Raw genomic sequence first — 16,920 nt, forward strand, 5'->3', positions numbered from 1 at the left:
TGAATGAATGGAATCCTGGATGTTATCTGCTAAGTGATTGCTTGTCTTGACCCAGGAAGCTTCTACATGCTCTACTCTTAAGATGTGGTTTTAAAAATTTTCCATCTGGGGACTACTGATTGCGGTTTAAAAACCCTGGATGGCAATGATCTATCCCATTTGGTTTCAAACTCCACTTTATAGTTTCTCAGTAGGAAAATTGGGGGGAAAGTTGATGTTTTGGGTGGTAGCTCATAGAGCTAAAGTTTCAGTCTGAGGATGAGTAAGCAATTCACTTCAACCTGAAAGAGCAGGAAAGATTCCTGGAGCTGGAAAAGACTATAGTGATCCTATAGTTCAACCTCGGGCCCATGTTGAGAACGTCCATCATCAGAATCTCAAGCAGATTGTGAAGTTTCAGGCAGAGGCTCTGGAGTCAGCCAGACCTGGGTATGAATCTGGCTCTGGCCCTATTAGCTGGGAAACTTAGAACAAGTGACTCAAACTCTTTGAGGCCCAGTGTTCTGATGATAAGTGCGGGTCTCATAGGTCATTGTGAGACTACTTAGTGAATATCCATGGAGTCCTCAGCAAAAACCTCGGAACACAGAATGCAGTCAGTAAGTGGTAGCTGTTATTATGATTCTCACTAAAGAAGAGGTTAGTCAAGCATCTGTCAGGGATCTTTGCAGAGTAGAGGACTGAATTGAATGACTTTATGTACCTGAGACTCTCAAATGGTGCAGGGGGCAAAGCCAAGCCTGCTTCTGCTTGTGGTTCACTCCATCTGAGCCTCAATGTTCTTACCTATAAAAATGGGATTAAATATGAAATTGTACCACTAGATATGAAAATACATACACAGGGTTTTTTCATAACAGTTACCTCGAGGGTTTTAGAAATTGTTATTTTCTACCCTGAAAGGCCTAAGGTCAGGCACTGGGCTTCTATGAGGAACCAGGAGTTGCCCAGGGCAACAGGAAGTGGATGGGGAGTGGGGTGGCTAGACATAGGCATTAGTGTCCTCACATTTATTGGGCACCTGATGTATTCACGGGGTCCTGAGAAGCCTGAGCCAGGTGCTGGCCCTCAGGAAGCCACAGGATGGTAGGGGAGGCAGACAGTGGTGCCACATAGTAGGTGGGTGCTCCACTTGCAGAGTTAGCATGGTTGTGTTAACTGTTAGCCTCTCTTCCAGGGCCGCCATTCACACTCTCCTGGTCGGAGTCCTGGGACCACATGCGGATGCTGCTGTGGCTTCTTGCCTTCTCCATTCTGGGTCTCCAGGCTTGGGGTAAGTTTTCTTTACTTGTATCAGAAGTGCTTTTGATGAGCAAGAGAAAACTGTTCTCAAGTGTAATAACAGAAACCCATCCAAGTGCTTTCCCTTTGCTAGTGGATAGTGTAGATTTGCAATATGGAGCCCTGTTCTAGAGTTTACGATTTTTGTTCAAATCCTTGCCTGCCCTTTGTTATGGTCTTCAACAAGTTATTCAATTTCTTTGAATATTATTTGTTCCCATGATAAAAGGATACTATTGCTCATTTCTTAGGGTTGTTTTTGAGGATTAAATTAGTTCACAAGTGTGTGCCATTTAGCACAAGTAGTAAGTGCTGGGTAATTTGTAGATAGGATTTAAATTTTATCACCATCATTATTATACCAATCATAGTTAAACACAGCACTTGGGTCTACATTTGTAAATAAAAGCAAATTCCCCAAGAGTAGCAATGCCCTTTCTCTAGATTAAGAAGATTTCTTATCATTTTATACATAATAGTAGACACACAGCAATGTTCAATAAACAAATGCTGTTGAATTAAAACGAAAGTGAGCTTGGTGATTCTTAAATATGACATGCTTTTCAGTTTGTCTTACATACGCAGTCCCCTTTCTGAAGGAATAATGTAATATAGCTTTCTTTCTGTCCTCTGCTACTCAGACAGCAAATTTAATGGGATTACCTGGAGTTAGTGCTGGAGAAACTCACAGGCCAGGGAACACACAGTTCAGCCTTTCATTGTATGAATGGAGAAGCTGAGGCCCTGATGGGGAAATTAACTTGCCCAAGCAAGACGGGGAGTTGTGTGTGGTCCTCATCCCTGTCTCCTGGTTCCTGCCCTGACCCTGTCCTGCCTGCCAAGTGTCAGTGCTGGCCTGCAGGCTGCTCTTCCACTCTGAGAGTCCTCTGGGTTTCATTTGCAAAGTGTCCTCTCCAGGCTCCGCCTTCCCCCCTCCCCAGTCCTCTGTGTCCCCTTCACAGCCCAGCTCAGGCCCTCTGCCTGCTGAGGTGGGCTCCCGTCCTCAGCAGTCTCTCTAGCACACCTTGGCCTTGGTGTCCTGGTCATGTATTTGCTCTTGATTTCACAGAAAGACAGAATCCCAGAACCATGGTGGAGACCCTCGATGACTTTGTCTTGTAGGAAGAGAAACAGGTCACATTGTGGCAGTGACTAACCCAAGTTCATCTGACAACTTTGGGGAGGCTGCAGAGTACAGTTGTTATGAACACGGGCTTCGGGGTTAGAGATTCTGATTGGAATCTAGATCTACGCTTAAAACCTCTGTTATGTTAGACAAGTTACCTAACTTCCCTAAAACTTGGTTTCCCTTTTGTATAGAGATCACAGTTGCTTTGCTTAACTCATGAAGTTGTTTTAAGCCACAATTCTGATAGCGTTCTTAGACATGCTTTGTAACCACAGGGCTGGTCTGTGGGAGGTGGGGCTGGTGACAATGTCACTGCTGCCACTGGCCACTGCTCCCAGGATCCGTCGTACTGAATGGGAGCAGTGGGGGATAAGGACAGGCTGGCAGTGGCTAATCCACAATAAAGCATCTCTGAAACGTCTAATTTTTGAAGGCAGTTACGATGATCTGTATATTTCTGTTTCAAGAACCTTGTCTGGCACCAATAGGTGATTAAGACATGTGTGTTAGTTCAACATGTCACAACCATCTTGGTATGTGACACTCTGCTGGGCACCTATGGTTTGATTAGTAGGTCTCCAGGTGAACCAGGAAATGTGGCACTGCCCAGATAAGGCAGCAGGCGAGACTTCAGTGCTCCTGGAATGGAGGGAGGCTAGGGGAGGTGGGAGGAAAAAGGACTCTCTGGGAAGATATGGAAAGCAGAGTCAGTCCGAGGTCAGAGACTTCTGTGGTTCTCCTCTGTGTGCTCCCTAGAGGGCATTAGGTGACCTGGGGAAGAGGAGAGGCTATGCACTGCGGAGTGGGATGTCTGGCTCAGCCTCTGAGCTTGCTGGTCACGTGCACTCCAAGGAGTGCACCAATGCACCAGCGCTCTCTTGCAGGGGATTTTCCACAGTTCTCCTGGAATGAGACCCAAGTCAGACGCTTGACCCAGAGGCTTATGGACCTGTTTGTCAGCATCTCACAGTTCATTCGCAAGAGTCCCAATGGTGAGACGGTTTGAAGACTGGCTGGGGCTTCTTAAGTGGTCAGATATGTTTCTCAGGACTTGATAATGTCTGGACTAAGAGTGAATGGGGTGGGGAGGAATCCCAAGATGTTCATCTCCAACCACTCCCTTGGATCATCCTGAGTCCTTAGGCAAAGGGGAGTTCCTCAGCCTAAGGAGAGAAAAAGAAGAGAAACCCAGATGAAAAAAGAGAGAAGGAGGCTGGGCGTGGCGGCTCACGCCTATAATCCCAGCACTTTGGGAGACTGAGGAGAGCGGATCACGAGGTCAGGAGATCGAGACCATTCTGGCTAACACTGTGAAACCCTGTCTCTACTAAAAATACAAAAAAGTAGCCAGCCATGATGGCATGCGCCTGTAATTCCAGTTACTAAGGAGGCTGAAGCAAGAGAATCGCTTGAATCTGGGAGGTGGAGGCTGCAGTGAGCCGAGACTGCGCCACTGCACTGCAGCCTGTACTAGGGAGCGAGACTCCATCTCAAAAAAAAAAAAAAAAAAAAGCAAAAAAAAAAAAAAAAAGCACAGAGAGAGAGAACACCCAGAGAGAAAAGACATGTCCTCCAGTCTCAGCTCCAGCATGACAGTGTCTCAACTGTCCCTCAGCGTGCCCCTGGGGCTCTTGTGATGAGGATGGAGAAAGGGAGCCCTCAGGTAGCCTGCAGCCGCGGGTGGGATCTCACAGCCCTGCCACTAGGGAGTGTTCGCCCGGAAGAAAGAGGCGCAGACTCCGTGTTCATGGAGCCTCCTGTGAGCTCTGGAGCCGCTTGTTGAGGAGACTGATAGAGCTTCCTTCAGAGAGTCACAGTTCTTAGGGGAGGGGAAGACAAGGGACACAGTTGAGACCGGGGCCAACGCCAGTGAGGAAAATACATCCTCAGGTTTCCTGGCTAAGGAGGCAGCTCAGAGCCCCATGGTGGGTGGCGGGGTTGGCTGGGGGGCTTTCTGAAGGAGGGGAGCATGTAGGCCAGGGGGCAGTAGGGGATGGGATTTGCCCTTCAGGGAAAGACAAGGAGAGATTGTCTGGGAACAAGGTGGCATGACTTCCCAGGCTGAGTGCTGCGTGTGTCTGGGCAGTGATTCAGCCACAGTGGAGAGGAGGGGGCTGTAGGGGTGAAGAGCTCCCCCAGGGTGTCTCCCATGCTCAGGGCAGGCTGGGCCTGAGTGTGAGAGGTCAGGGCACGTGGACGACCTGTTGGGGGAAGATGGGCAGGGCCTGCCATGTGACATTCTGTGGTCTTCCCTACAGATACTCCCACTGTCGTCTCCCGCAAGGAGTGGGGGGCAAGACCGCTGGCCTGCAGGGCCCTGCTGACCCTGCCTGTGGCCTACATCATCACAGACCAGCTCCCAGGGATGCAGTGCCAGGAGCAGAGCATTTGCAACCAGATGCTGCGGGGATTGCAGTCCCATTCCATCTACACCATAGGCTGGTGCGACGTGGCATACAAGTAAGAGGCTAGTCAAGTCCCCGAGGCCCGCATCCAAAGTCACCCCTCTTGGGGTGCTTCCCACTTCCCCTTCTCTGTGTCTCTTATTTTCTGGGCTTCATTTATGTTGCTTTTGTAATGAATAAAAATGGTAAAAGGGAAATCAAACAAAATCCGAATCTTCCGGGGATTGTAAGGGGGATGACTCTAAGTCACTTATTTAAGTGACTTTCGGTTCTGGCGCTCCTGTGAAAAAGCAAGGAAGGTTATGTAACAACTGCAGTTTTAACTGAGCCCTTGGAACTCATGAAATGTTACAGTTTACAGAGGTCTTCACAAATATCACCCAATTTGGCCCTCCCAGCTACTCTGAGAAATGGGTTCCTACACTTATTTCATGGGTGACAAAGCCATGGTTCAGGGGAATTAAAATCTCTGCTCAGAGTGAGGAAGCATGTACCCAGAGCTGTGTCAGGGTGCCTGCCAGTGCAGCCCCCGCTCCTCCTCACCTCACAGGGACTCGCACCTGGGAAGCAGTGCCTCACTCGTTACCCTAAAGGGCCACTCTGACAGCGAGTCTGGTGATTCCACAGGGAAGAGTGGGCGTTGGGAATGGCGGGGAAGAGAGCCCCACGAGGAAACAAGGGAGGGCATGAAGGAGCTGTGCACTGTGCATTGAGTATCTGCTCTGGGGATCATCAGTGGAAGCCCAGAACCTTTTCTACCTTAGCCTCAGGAATGAGGAGACACATGTAGAAGGAGAGGGAAAGACAGAGCGGGAATGGGGCTGTCCCTCATGGAACTCTAAAGACAAACATAAATAATTTCTGAATTATCCATTTTGGAAAGGAAAACCTAAGTCTATTTATTTATTTATTTATTTATTTATTTATTTATTTATTTATAAACACAATAAATAAGAGCAGCCTCAGGCTCTGGTTGTGGCCCCCAGCACCCCTGGGATGGCTGGGTCTTCCCTGTCTGCCCACTGTGTGTGCTGTGTCAACCACGACTCACCTGTTGCCCCTGCCACCAGCACCTCCACCATCCTGCTGTTGTCGCTGCTATGTTGTCTGGTTTGGTCACTGTATTCCTAAGTTATTTCAGCCACTGCGTCTCTAAGTTAGGTTTCTGCAGTGACCATTTGACAATCTCCAGTTTTTGCAATGCAGCTGACAGTAGCTGCCAGGGACTGTTCACACCAGACTAACCACAGGCTGCTGTAAGAGTGACCAAGGAACCTGTGAAAGTACTGACAGCAAAGCCAGGGAAGGGGTGGACACACCAGACTCCACACCCATTCCTCAGGTCAACATCGGTGTAGGGTGGATAGTCGGTCTGACTCAGTTCAGAGTCTTTCCTTGACCTCAGGGAGGTGTTCTTTCTGTGTTCAGTTTGCTGTGGAAACTCACGTTCTATTAAAATATGAACAAGGCAAAGTTGTGAAAACATCGGTTCTGAAGACTGATTGGAAAGTGGAGGAGAGAAATTATAAAGAGGCAGGAATAAAAGAAGTAGAATAAAAAATGTATTTGAGTTAAAAAATAAATGTTAAAAAGGAACATTCTAAACAAATTTCTATGGTAAAGAAAAGTTTAAGGAAATTCCTAAAGGGAATCTGAAGAAAAACATCAATACCCCGGTGTGTGATGTTCCCCTTCCCGAGTCCAAGTGATCTCATTGTTCAGTTCCCACCTACGAGTGAGAACATGCGGTGTTTGGTTTTCTGTTCTTGTGATAGTTTGCTAAGAATGATGGTTTCCAGCTGCATCCATGTCCCTACAAAGGACACAAACTCACCGGGGCCTATCATGGGGAGGGGGGAGGGGGGAGGGATTGCACTGGGAGTTATACCTGATGTAAATGACGAGTTGATGGGTGCAGCACACCAACATGGCACAAGTATACATATGTAGCAAACCTGCACGTTGTGCACATGTACCCTACAACTTGAAGTTTAATAATAATAAATAAATTAAAAAAAAAAAAAACATCAATACAAAAGGAACTATTGAATCTGGCATAATTGTTAAGAGAATGTTCAAGTGCTTGGTCCCTTAATTTAAAAACATGATGTATTAATTCTTAAGCTATTGAAAAGTGTTGGACTAATGTCCTTAGGTCCTTGTGTGTCACACAGTTAAATTCCACTTTGAACAAAATGAGTATTTTTAAAGTGAGGTTCTGGAAAATACATGTAAGCTAAATCACAACAAAAATTAAAATATATTCCCATGTCTCTTGGAGGTCTAAAACTGGTTATTCTGCACCTCCCATTGTTATGTTATTGGAACATAGTACTTATTTATGAGCCTCCAGAATCCCTTTTCCTTTTGAGGATCAGTGAGAGGTTTTCATTTATGGGGATTTGCCAATAAACCCATTATTTCCTTCTTGTCAGCTTCTTGGTTGGGGATGATGGCAGGGTGTATGAAGGTGTTGGCTGGAACATCCAAGGCTTGCACACCCAGGGCTACAACAACATCTCCCTGGGCATCGCCTTCTTTGGCAATAAGATAGGTAAGAGTCACTCCCTGTGGACCCTGTGCTGGAGAGTTGTGTACACTCTCTTCCTCCACTCCCAAGGCTCAGTGCTCATCTTTTCACCCTACATCATGCTTAACTTATCTGGTGATTGCCCTTCTCGTGAAGTTCTTTTCTCCTTTGAATTCTGTGACATGCCTACTTTTTGTCCTCTGCCTCTCTTTACTGGTCTGTACTCCTGTGATATTGCCAAAGCCAGCATGGGCATTGCTTGAGCTCACAGTTATTGCCATCACTTGTAAAGTCTGAGGTTGTCTGACATAGATGCTGTGACTGCCACAGGTAGAGAAGCATGGCTTATCTCTTCTTCCAGTTTCTTCCATTGGTAGAAACTGACCAGAAGGCAGCAGTCAAGGAAATCTGGAGCTATAATTTTTTTTTTTTTTTTGAGACGGAGTCTCGCTCAGTCGCCCAGGCTGGAGTGCAGTGGCGCGATCTTGGCTCACTGCAAGCTCCGCCTCCCGGGTTCATGCCATTCTCCTGCCTCAGTCTCCCAAGTAGCTGAGACTACAGGTACCCGCCGCCACGCCCGGCTAATTTTTTGCATTTTTGGTAGAGACGGGATTTCACCATGTTAGCCAGGATGGTCTCGATCTCCTAACCTCGTGATCCGCCTGCCTCGGCCTCCCAAAGTGCTGGGATTACAGGCATGAGCCACCACGCCCGGCCTGGAGCTATAATTTGCAGGCTTCTAGCCCCTAGAAAAACAGAGAAAAGCACAGAACAGGGATGGAGTTGAGAAATAATACGTACAGAACCAGCACCTGCCAGCATCCTCATTTGACAGCTGGGGCTAGGTAACAGCATTTCTCTCAGAGGTTTTCTGTGAGACTTATGAGTTAACAGATATAAAGAGCCTACTGCATACCTCATCAGGAGAGCTATGAGTAAATTCTGGTTGCCTTTTCTCCTGTGCTAGTACACACCTGACTTGGTCAGGTGGGCCTCCCTCTGCATGTATCCTTCACTGCCTTCCAGGTCTTCTGCCTAGAGATGGAGTGGATAAAGTCTTAGCTTGACTCTTGGAAGAAGTTGTCAGCCTTGGCTGCTGAGAGGTCTAGGTAGTTTCTTGCCTCTTAGGCCCTCTGTTCTGGCAACTGAATCAGTTTCCTCTCTTCCAATCCAGTTATTCAAGCTCAAGTGGTCATATCATCCTTCCTTCCGGTATCTGGTCCAGGTGAAGTTTCTTACATTTCTGTACTCCCTGTCCTCCTCTTTAAGGCAGCAGTCCCAGCCCTGCTGCCTTATCAGCTGCAGAGGGTCTGATCTCCTATGCCATCCAGAAGGGTCACCTTTCGCCCAGGTATATTCAGCCACTTCTTCTGAAAGAAGAGACTTGCCTGGACCCTCAACACCCAGTGATGCCCAGGAAAGGTAAGACCCTCCATGACATGTCTCCCTCCTCCTCGTCACCACCCAGCCATGTTTGGGAGTGCTTTTTCCTGTTAGACCCCATTGGGATTCTGGGACCAAGAATATCTCATGCCTACTTTGAGATCTGGAAAATTCTGACAGGGCATCTTCCTGGCCTCCTCTCTATCCCGTCAGAATGATATAGCCATGGACTTATTCTTAAAACAAAGACATGTATACACAGATTTCCACTCAATCAACAAATATTTACTGCATAGCAGGCACTGTTCTAAGTACTGAGCATACAGCTATGAACAAAACAGATGAGACTCTTCACCTTCAGGAAGCTTGCACTTCTGTGAGAAAAGACAGAAAATGAACAAAATAACAAATATATATGATGTTAGATGGCATAAAGGCTATGGAAAAAAAATAGAGTGGGAATGCAGTGGGATTAACATGTATACACGTGTGTGTCTATTATGTGGGGACATGAAGACATACATAAACTTACATACCTTTCTAAATGCAAAAACCTGCCCTGGCCACAGCATGGCCACAGCCCGGAGAAAAACTCATGCTCACAGATGATGCTGACATCACAGTGCATATAACAAAAAGCTGAGTAATGAAAGTAAAGCATTATTTTGAAGCGAATAAGCAGCAACCTAAAACCAGTCAAATTAATAAGCACTTCTGCTAGTGTGGACCTTTTCTTGGGAACAATGATATTCTTAGGATTAGTTTTTTAAAATTGTGAATCGCTAAATAAAATATTTCTTGCTTTTGGACAGGCACTATCTTCAATAATGATAATTCCTTAATATTTGTACAATTCTTTCTAGATTTTAAGTTTTTTCCAAATACGTGTGATCAGTTCAGAGAGTCCACTGACTTTCCGTGTAGTGGCCCTGATACAGAAGCACACATACTTGCATATGTACTTGCAATGCACGGTCTTTTGAAGACAATGACCATGCCTCTGTATAACCCACAGTCCTCTCCCTTCTGCTTATACACTGATTTCTATAGGTATCAGGCCCGTAGATTTTTGCCTCAGCCCCTTGGCTCCAGCCATCTGACTAGAAACCCCCCATCTGGACTTCCCCAGGATTCCACAGCCAATCTTACATTAGGATATGCCCATGGGTGCTGGAGGCCTAGGAGAGGCTGAGCAATAATTCAACCTGGAGTTGAGCGATTGCTCACACGGAGGCAAAACCAAATCCTTATTCCCTTGACTTTTTATCTTACCACAGTTTGCCCCAACATCATCAAACGATCTGTTTGGGAAGCCAGAGAGACACACTGCCCTAAAATGAACCTCCCAGCCAAATACGTCATCATCATCCACACCGCTGGCACAAGTTGCACTGTATCCACAGACTGCCAGACTGTCGTCCGAAACATACAGTCCTTTCACATGGACACACGGAACTTTTGTGACATTGGATATCAGTAAGTGGGATCAATGTCAAGACAACCCTCTTTTTCTTCAGAATTGTAGGAAGGAAGGCTGCGGGAGGGAATTGATGTTTCCTGAGGCTCTCCTTAGGACTGGGTGCTTTCCATGAGGCACAAAAATAAAAAAAAAATTTTTACTTTTTGCAAGACTGGGCTGAGGATCACTCAGAGCATAGCTAATGGTTAGTTATCTCACTTGGACATATCTCCACAAGTGGTTGGGAAGATTCTGAAAAGAAGGCATTAGAAGCCTAGTGATAAAGCAAGACTGTGATATCCTCAGGGAAGGCCATGAAGGGTTATACCTTTTTAATGCAATCCCTTCTAACCTGTCAGGGACAAAGGCCTTGCTCACTACTACCTCAGTCTGCCCAGCTCCAAACTTGCTCTCTCTGATATTAGAATCCTACTATTCTTCTGGTGTTACTTACCTCATTTTATAGGTGTAGGAACTTGTGACCTTTCTGGGCCTCTTTTGTCTCATCTCTACAGTAGGGACAATACTTTATCTGTTTGAATACAGGGGGTGAGATCAAAACATTCTCTTTTGATACCTTTAATGCCAGGTCTGTAATAAAGAAACACATTAAACTAATGGGGTAGAAGAAGCTATTTGGAAAATGTCTTGGAATTTTCATAGGAAGGATTTAGGGCTAGAGTAGAGTGTATTTCAATTATTCATCTGTGACTTAATCACAACAAATCCTACAAAGTCTCAGGTAGATGTGCTTTTGCAAATGTGTTGTTCTGGGCCTACTGTCTCTCCTTTTAACTCCTGTTTTAAAAGCAGCCTTTGCAAGCAGGAGGGAACTCTTGCTTCACTTTGCGGGATTTTCCAAAGGCTTTCTATGATTATTTAGCACAGGTAACAGGAAATTGACTATAAATCTGGAAATTCCACATGGAAAATGCCAGAAGTTGAGGGAATGTTTGTTCTCCTCTTTCACTTAGTTTTTAGAGACTCGATCCCCATTCCTTGACTTTTCAAAACCTGTTGCAATATCCTTCTGCTTCAGCCTCATGATATGTCATCTGTAACCCTGATGTGGACTGTAATCAGGACAAAGCACCCACTCACACATTATTTTCTAGCTTTTTAATCAATAGTGATTGGATAGTTACCATGTGCCTGGTGCTACACAAGATATGTCAATCTAACAACACACAGAAAGAGATTCTCCAAAGATGATGAATTTGGCCAGGCACGGTGCCTCATACCTAGAATCTCAGCACTTTAGGAGGCCGAGACGGAAGGATTGCTTGAGGTCAGGAGTTTGAGACCAGCCTGAGCAACAAAAGGAGACCCCCATTTCTTCAAAAAATTAAAATAATTAGCTGGGTGTGGTGGCATGTGTAGCTTTAGTCAGTCCCAGCTACTTGGAAGGCTGAAACAGGAGGATTGCTTGAGCCTAGTAGTTTGAGGCTACAGTGAGTCATGGTTGTGCCACTGCCCTTCGGCCTGAGCAACAGAGTGAGACCCTGTCTCAAAAAACAAAAAACAAAAAACAAAAACAAGCAAGAGAATAAAGATAAGTAGTTTATTTGGGAGTGCACAGGGAATTTGCAAATCTGGGATATGCATGCTACAGGAACCATAGGCATACCCAAAGAGGTTCAGGCTAGAGGAAGCTTTTAAAGGCAAAAGGGAAAAGTATACATCATTTGTTTCGAAATAAAGGGAACACTGGAGAACATTGGTGCTTATGACAGGAGCCAGGAGGTGACACCAGTTCGTTAGTGGAGACAGTGTGTTGGGCAAGTGTTCTTCATCACCAGATGTTCTTGTGGCTAGTAACAAGCTGCAGTTTCGAACGTTTTTTGGCAAAAGCTCTTGTTACAGGCTTGTGTGCATAAGAGTCATTCAGAGAATCTTTGTGCTATTTCTTATTGTAGGCTTGTGTGCATGAGGGTCCACCGTTCTCAACCTCCTGGCTTTATTTATTTTTGTTAGAGTTTGACACAAGTGACTCCATTTTGATTCTGACAACTTTCACTGATAGATATGAGAGAAGGAGGGCTAACAAGTAACTACAAGTCAAAGTGTTGAGCACTGTGATGGATGCAGAACAGGATAATGTATAGGATAAGCCTCTAATCAAGGCTTTGCGGGGAGTGATTGGGGTCTGAGTACAGCTTCTAGAGGGAGGGGTATCTTCATTAGGACAAGGATAAGGAGTGGGGTTTATTCAGGCAAAGAAGGAGGAGGAAGAGTGTCTGGGTGAGGAGGAAAAGCATTTGCCAGGGCCCAGGGTTCAGACAGAGCATTACAAATAGATTTGAAAGAGTGGAGTGGTGAGCAGTAAGGGTGAGAGTGCCTGTGGGGGCCACATTGCAGAGGGCCTCATAGCGGACTCAGAGAAACTGACTTTATTTGAAAGGCAGCTGCAGACTATTTGGGAGGTCATGCCCTATGATAGGATTTGTATTTTAGAAAAATCACTCTGGGTGCTACTTTAAGAATGCTTTGGAAGGAGGCAAAACTGGGCAGGAAGCTATTGCAGTGATCCAGTGACTTGGAGTGGGACCATGGCAGTTGGTCTAGAAAGAAGTGGAAGAATTTAGAAGTTGTGTAGGAGACACAATTGACAAGCCATGATTGGTGACCAGGTGGACTGAGTGAGGGGCTAGAAGGCATTCAGAGTGTTGTCCAATTTTCTAGCTGGAGAAATTTTAGAAGAAGGTGAGTTTGCTTGCACTGTTTTTACAGGTAGTTCTTGAAGCTGTGGCAATGATTGTCCAGGGTGAATACGTTGAGTGAGAGAATGGCCTAGACTAGAGTGCAGAGGAGCATCATGTTTGAGGAAGGGAAGGGGGGTGGCAGAAGGGCCTGAGAGAGCAGCAGGGGAAGGGTGGAGTGAGTCATGGTTGTGGAAGGGTGCGACTGTGGAAGCCCAGGGAAGGGAACATTTTAAGAGAGTGGTCAACAGGGTCAGTGTAGTCCAGAAGTAAAATAAGTGTCCATTGTACTGAGTGCCAGGAAGCCACTGCTCACCTTGGAGGGGTCAGATTTAGTGGTGTGGTGGGAACAAAGGCCAGGTTGAAGTGGATTGTGGTGTTTTTTTGTTTTGTTTTGTTTTCTGTCCTTGTTGACATTGGCATATAAGAGATTTCCAGTCAATATCAGGTGAATGGATGAAAGAATGAGCGAATGGTTGAAGGAATGAATGAAGTATTTAAATTCTGTTTCCCAGAGTGACTGTCTTCATTTTCTTTTCCTGACTTAAGCTTCCTGGTGGGCCAGGATGGTGGCGTGTATGAAGGGGTTGGATGGCACGTCCAAGGCTCTCACACTTATGGATTCAATGATATTGCCCTAGGAATTGCCTTCATCGGCTACTTTGTAGGTAAGGGGTGAGCATGGGGTAGAGGGGTGCTGGGGGCTGAGGGACCAGGCGGCACGTCTGGGAAGCATGGCGGGAAAGGCGTCCTGTAGTGCCTGGCAGTGTGAGTGGAACAGTTTAGCTTTAAAGTGGACTCCTAATACAGGATGTCACCAAGATCCCCTTTCAGACAGAGCATTTACCCCCAAATCCACCCATCCCCATGCCCAGCTCCACCTCGCTCTATATCCAAGGCAAACATGGAGCAAGGGGGGAAAAGTCTTTTGCAAACTTCAGTGCTTTTATCGCTCAGTTGGCGAATGGGTCCCCTTTCTTGGTAGTCATGGCAACAATTTGGGGAGCACCATTGTCTGTTATGGAAAACCAGTGGGCGTCTCTGTGGTGCTGTGTCTGCTTTATACCTGCTCAGAAGTGGTGTATTGTGCTGCAGTTCTCCTCCAGAGCAGTTTTTTAACCTTCTGGAAGAAACTTTGGCATGGAGGAATCAGAGAAAGCTGTGACCTTGTTTTCTTTTTGTGCCTGATTGCCACAATTTACGTAAATGTGTTGGTTATGGTGATGGTGGAATGGGGTGGGGGCGGGGGGAAGAAAGAAACTGGAATCTAGGTGCTTGTCCCTTCCCTAATCAAGAAACTTTGACCCCTAATGACTGATGGGGAAAATGTGTTTTGCAGAAAAGCCACCAAATGCCGCAGCACTGGAGGCGGCCCAGGACCTGATCCAGTGTGCCGTGGTTGAGGGGTACCTGACTCCAAACTACCTGCTGGTGGGCCACAGTGACGTGGTCAACATCCTGTCCCCTGGGCAGGCTTTGTACAACATCATCAGCACCTGGCCTCATTTCAAGCACTGAAGGAGGCCCCGCTCCCTCTGAGACTGTCCTCCATCCCCTGCTGGGTCTCTCCAATCCTCACCAGACATCCTGGCTCAGCACCTTGTGTCCCCCTCCCCTGCCAGCCCATCCTTTCTCAGGTTTGAATGGTCATGCCCTTTCCTGCCAACATCCTCCAGGAGCCCCTAAACCTCGCAGCTGGGCATTCACAACCCTCCTGGTCTGAGTTTAGACTTCCTCTCTCCTCACCTACCTCTCCCCTGGGCACTTACCTCCTCAGTCGGGTGAGACAATGGGCTGGTACTTGTGGCATTTCTCTCTCTCTCTCCCCAACCCCTGTCTTCTCTCTCTCTCTCTCTCTCTCTTTCTGTCTGCCTGGTGAGCCTTCCCTCTTGTCTGCCTGGAAGCCCCCACCCTTCACCCCTCACCCATGACCCAGGTCAGTGTGCCCACCCCTCCTCTCTGCTCACACATGGACTGGTACATATTTGGATGCAGCCCTTACTTAAGGGTGTAATTTTTTTTTATAGATATGTCTGTCCTCTCCTCTGGGTTGTAAGTTTCTCCAAGGGAGGAATTCTATTTTATTCATCTCTGTCCTCAGTTCCTTAGCAGTGTTTGGAGTTTAATAGGTTCTGCAGATGTTTGTTAAAGAAATGGATGAATAAATGAATGAATGGACCCTGGTCCCTGTTCACCTTGCCAATTTGCTTCAGAACTTCCCCTCTGGGGTAGCCGTCCTGGATGGTGTCCCCATCCCACCAACATTCTCTCTGTTCCTGTTCCCTCCCAGTCCAAGGCTCAGAGCTGGCTCCGGTGGCCTGTCTGTAATGGTGGCTGTATTGCTAGGGTCCCGCATCCATATCCCCCAAGAGCACCCTGAAGGCAGGGAGCATGTGCTTCCATAGGGTCAGGCCAGGGCTGTGTCCACACAAGCTGCCCAGTGCCTGCCACTTGCTCTTGCCTGGCGGAGTCCCGCTGGGTGTTGGGCTTAGAGAGAGCCCAGAGCCCTGGTGCTCTGTAGCCCTCCCTACCTGGGCTCCTCTTGCCCAGAGGGAATCTCCTTTTTTTCAGATGGGGGCCAGATGACGTATTGCTGTTTACTGGAAGCACCTGAGCTAGCTCTTGTTTTCACAGGTTTTGATCTGGAAACAAGGGAAGGTGTTGACAAAAAGAGTCAAACTCTATAAAATATTTGAAGAGATTTATTCTAAGCCAAATATGAGTGACCATGGCCTGTGACACAGCCCCAGTAGATCCTGAGAACGTGTGCCCAACATGGTCAGGCTACAGTTTGGTTTTATATATTTTAGGGAGACATGAGACATCAGTCGATACATGTGAGATGCATATTGTTTTCACTGGAAAGGTAGGACAACTCCAAGCAGGAGGTGGGTGGGTGGCAGGAGGGTGTCCAAGTTATAAGTGAATTCAAAGCTTTTCTGATTGGCAATTGGTTGAAAGAGTTATTATCTAAAGACCTTGAACCAATAGAAAGGAATGTCTGGGTTAAAATGGGGGTTGTGGAGACCATGGTTTATCATGCACATGAAACCTCCAGGTAGCAGGCTGCAGAGCCCTCATCAGACCTAAAAGGTGCCAGACTCTTAGTCAGTTCTCTCCTGGATCAGGGAAAAGACCTGGAGAGGGAAGAGAATTCTCCATAGAATGGGAATTTTCCCCACAAGAGACAGCGTTACAGGGCCATTTCAAAATATATCAAATAAGTATAGTTTGGGGTAAAATACTTCAATTTCTTTTAGGGCCTGCTACCTGTCATGTTGATATCTTTTTGCAACAGTCTGTTTGGTCAGTCTTAAGATCTCTGTTTTAAGGTTAATGCTGGTCAGTTGTGCCTGAATCCCTAAGGGAGGAGGGTATAATGAGCTATGTCCGACCCCACTTCCCAACATGGCCTGAACTAGATTTTCAGGTTTCCTTTGGAATACCCTTGGCCAAGATGAGTGTTCGTCAGTCAGTTGGGGGGATTAGGAAGAAGGGGAGCCAGAAACATGGGCTTTCTTCCCCCTGTACATGCTTTGAGTCCTGATGCTGTGTCTTTGCTTCTAGTGTTTCAAATCTCTTACAAGGCTGGCTTTAACAGCCTAATCTGTATACAGCTCTGTGTGTGTGGTTTTTTTATTTTTTATTTTTTTGAGATGGAGTCTCGCTGTGTCACCCAGGCTGGAGTGCAGTGGCGCACTCTCGGCTCACTGCAAACTCCGCCTCCCGGTTCACGCCATTCTCCTGCCTCAGCCTCTTGAGTAGCTGGGACTACAGGTGCCTGCCACTACGCCCGGCTGATTTTTTGTATTTTTAGTAGAGATGGTGTTTCACCGTGTTAGCCAGGGTGGTCGCGATCTCCTGACCTCGTGATCCACCCGCCTCAGCCTCCCAAAGTGCTGGGATTACAGGCATGAGCCACTGCACCTGGCCAGCTCTATGCTTTCAAAACGGTCCCTCCAATCTCATTAGATTGATTCTGTCCATTTGTCATTTGCCCTATGGCATCCTGGTTATGTAAGCAGGGGAAGAAT

At 46.7% G+C, this 16,920-nt stretch overlaps 1 protein-coding gene across 1 annotated transcript; it reads left to right on the plus strand.

The window, feature by feature from the left end:
• The first annotated feature begins 1,218 nt into the window (after positions 1-1,218).
• On the plus strand, positions 1,219-14,782 carry PGLYRP3 (peptidoglycan recognition protein 3). Its single transcript, XM_007977094.3, has 7 exons — positions 1,219-1,273; positions 4,669-4,870; positions 7,251-7,369; positions 8,615-8,767; positions 10,006-10,204; positions 13,436-13,554; positions 14,226-14,782. Exons 1-7 carry the CDS (start codon positions 1,219-1,221, stop codon positions 14,402-14,404), a joined length of 1,026 nt encoding a protein of 341 aa, XP_007975285.2. The 3' UTR covers positions 14,405-14,782.
• The last annotated feature ends 2,138 nt before the right edge of the window (positions 14,783-16,920 follow it).

The sequence above is a fragment of the Chlorocebus sabaeus genome, chromosome 20 (assembly GCF_047675955.1).
Source record: "Chlorocebus sabaeus isolate Y175 chromosome 20, mChlSab1.0.hap1, whole genome shotgun sequence".
Classification (NCBI taxonomy): domain Eukaryota; kingdom Metazoa; phylum Chordata; class Mammalia; order Primates; family Cercopithecidae; genus Chlorocebus; species Chlorocebus sabaeus.

Coding starts and splice junctions, on each gene's coding strand:
- PGLYRP3 (XM_007977094.3), top strand. CDS start 1,219: ATGCGGATGCTGCTGTGGCTTCTTGCCTTCTCCATTCTGGGTCTCCAG. Junction 1,274..4,668: donor TCTGGGTCTCCAGGCTTGGG/GTAAGTTTTCTT, acceptor TCTTCCCTACAG/ATACTCCCACTGTCGTCTCC. Junction 4,871..7,250: donor TGGTGCGACGTGGCATACAA/GTAAGAGGCTAG, acceptor CCTTCTTGTCAG/CTTCTTGGTTGGGGATGATG.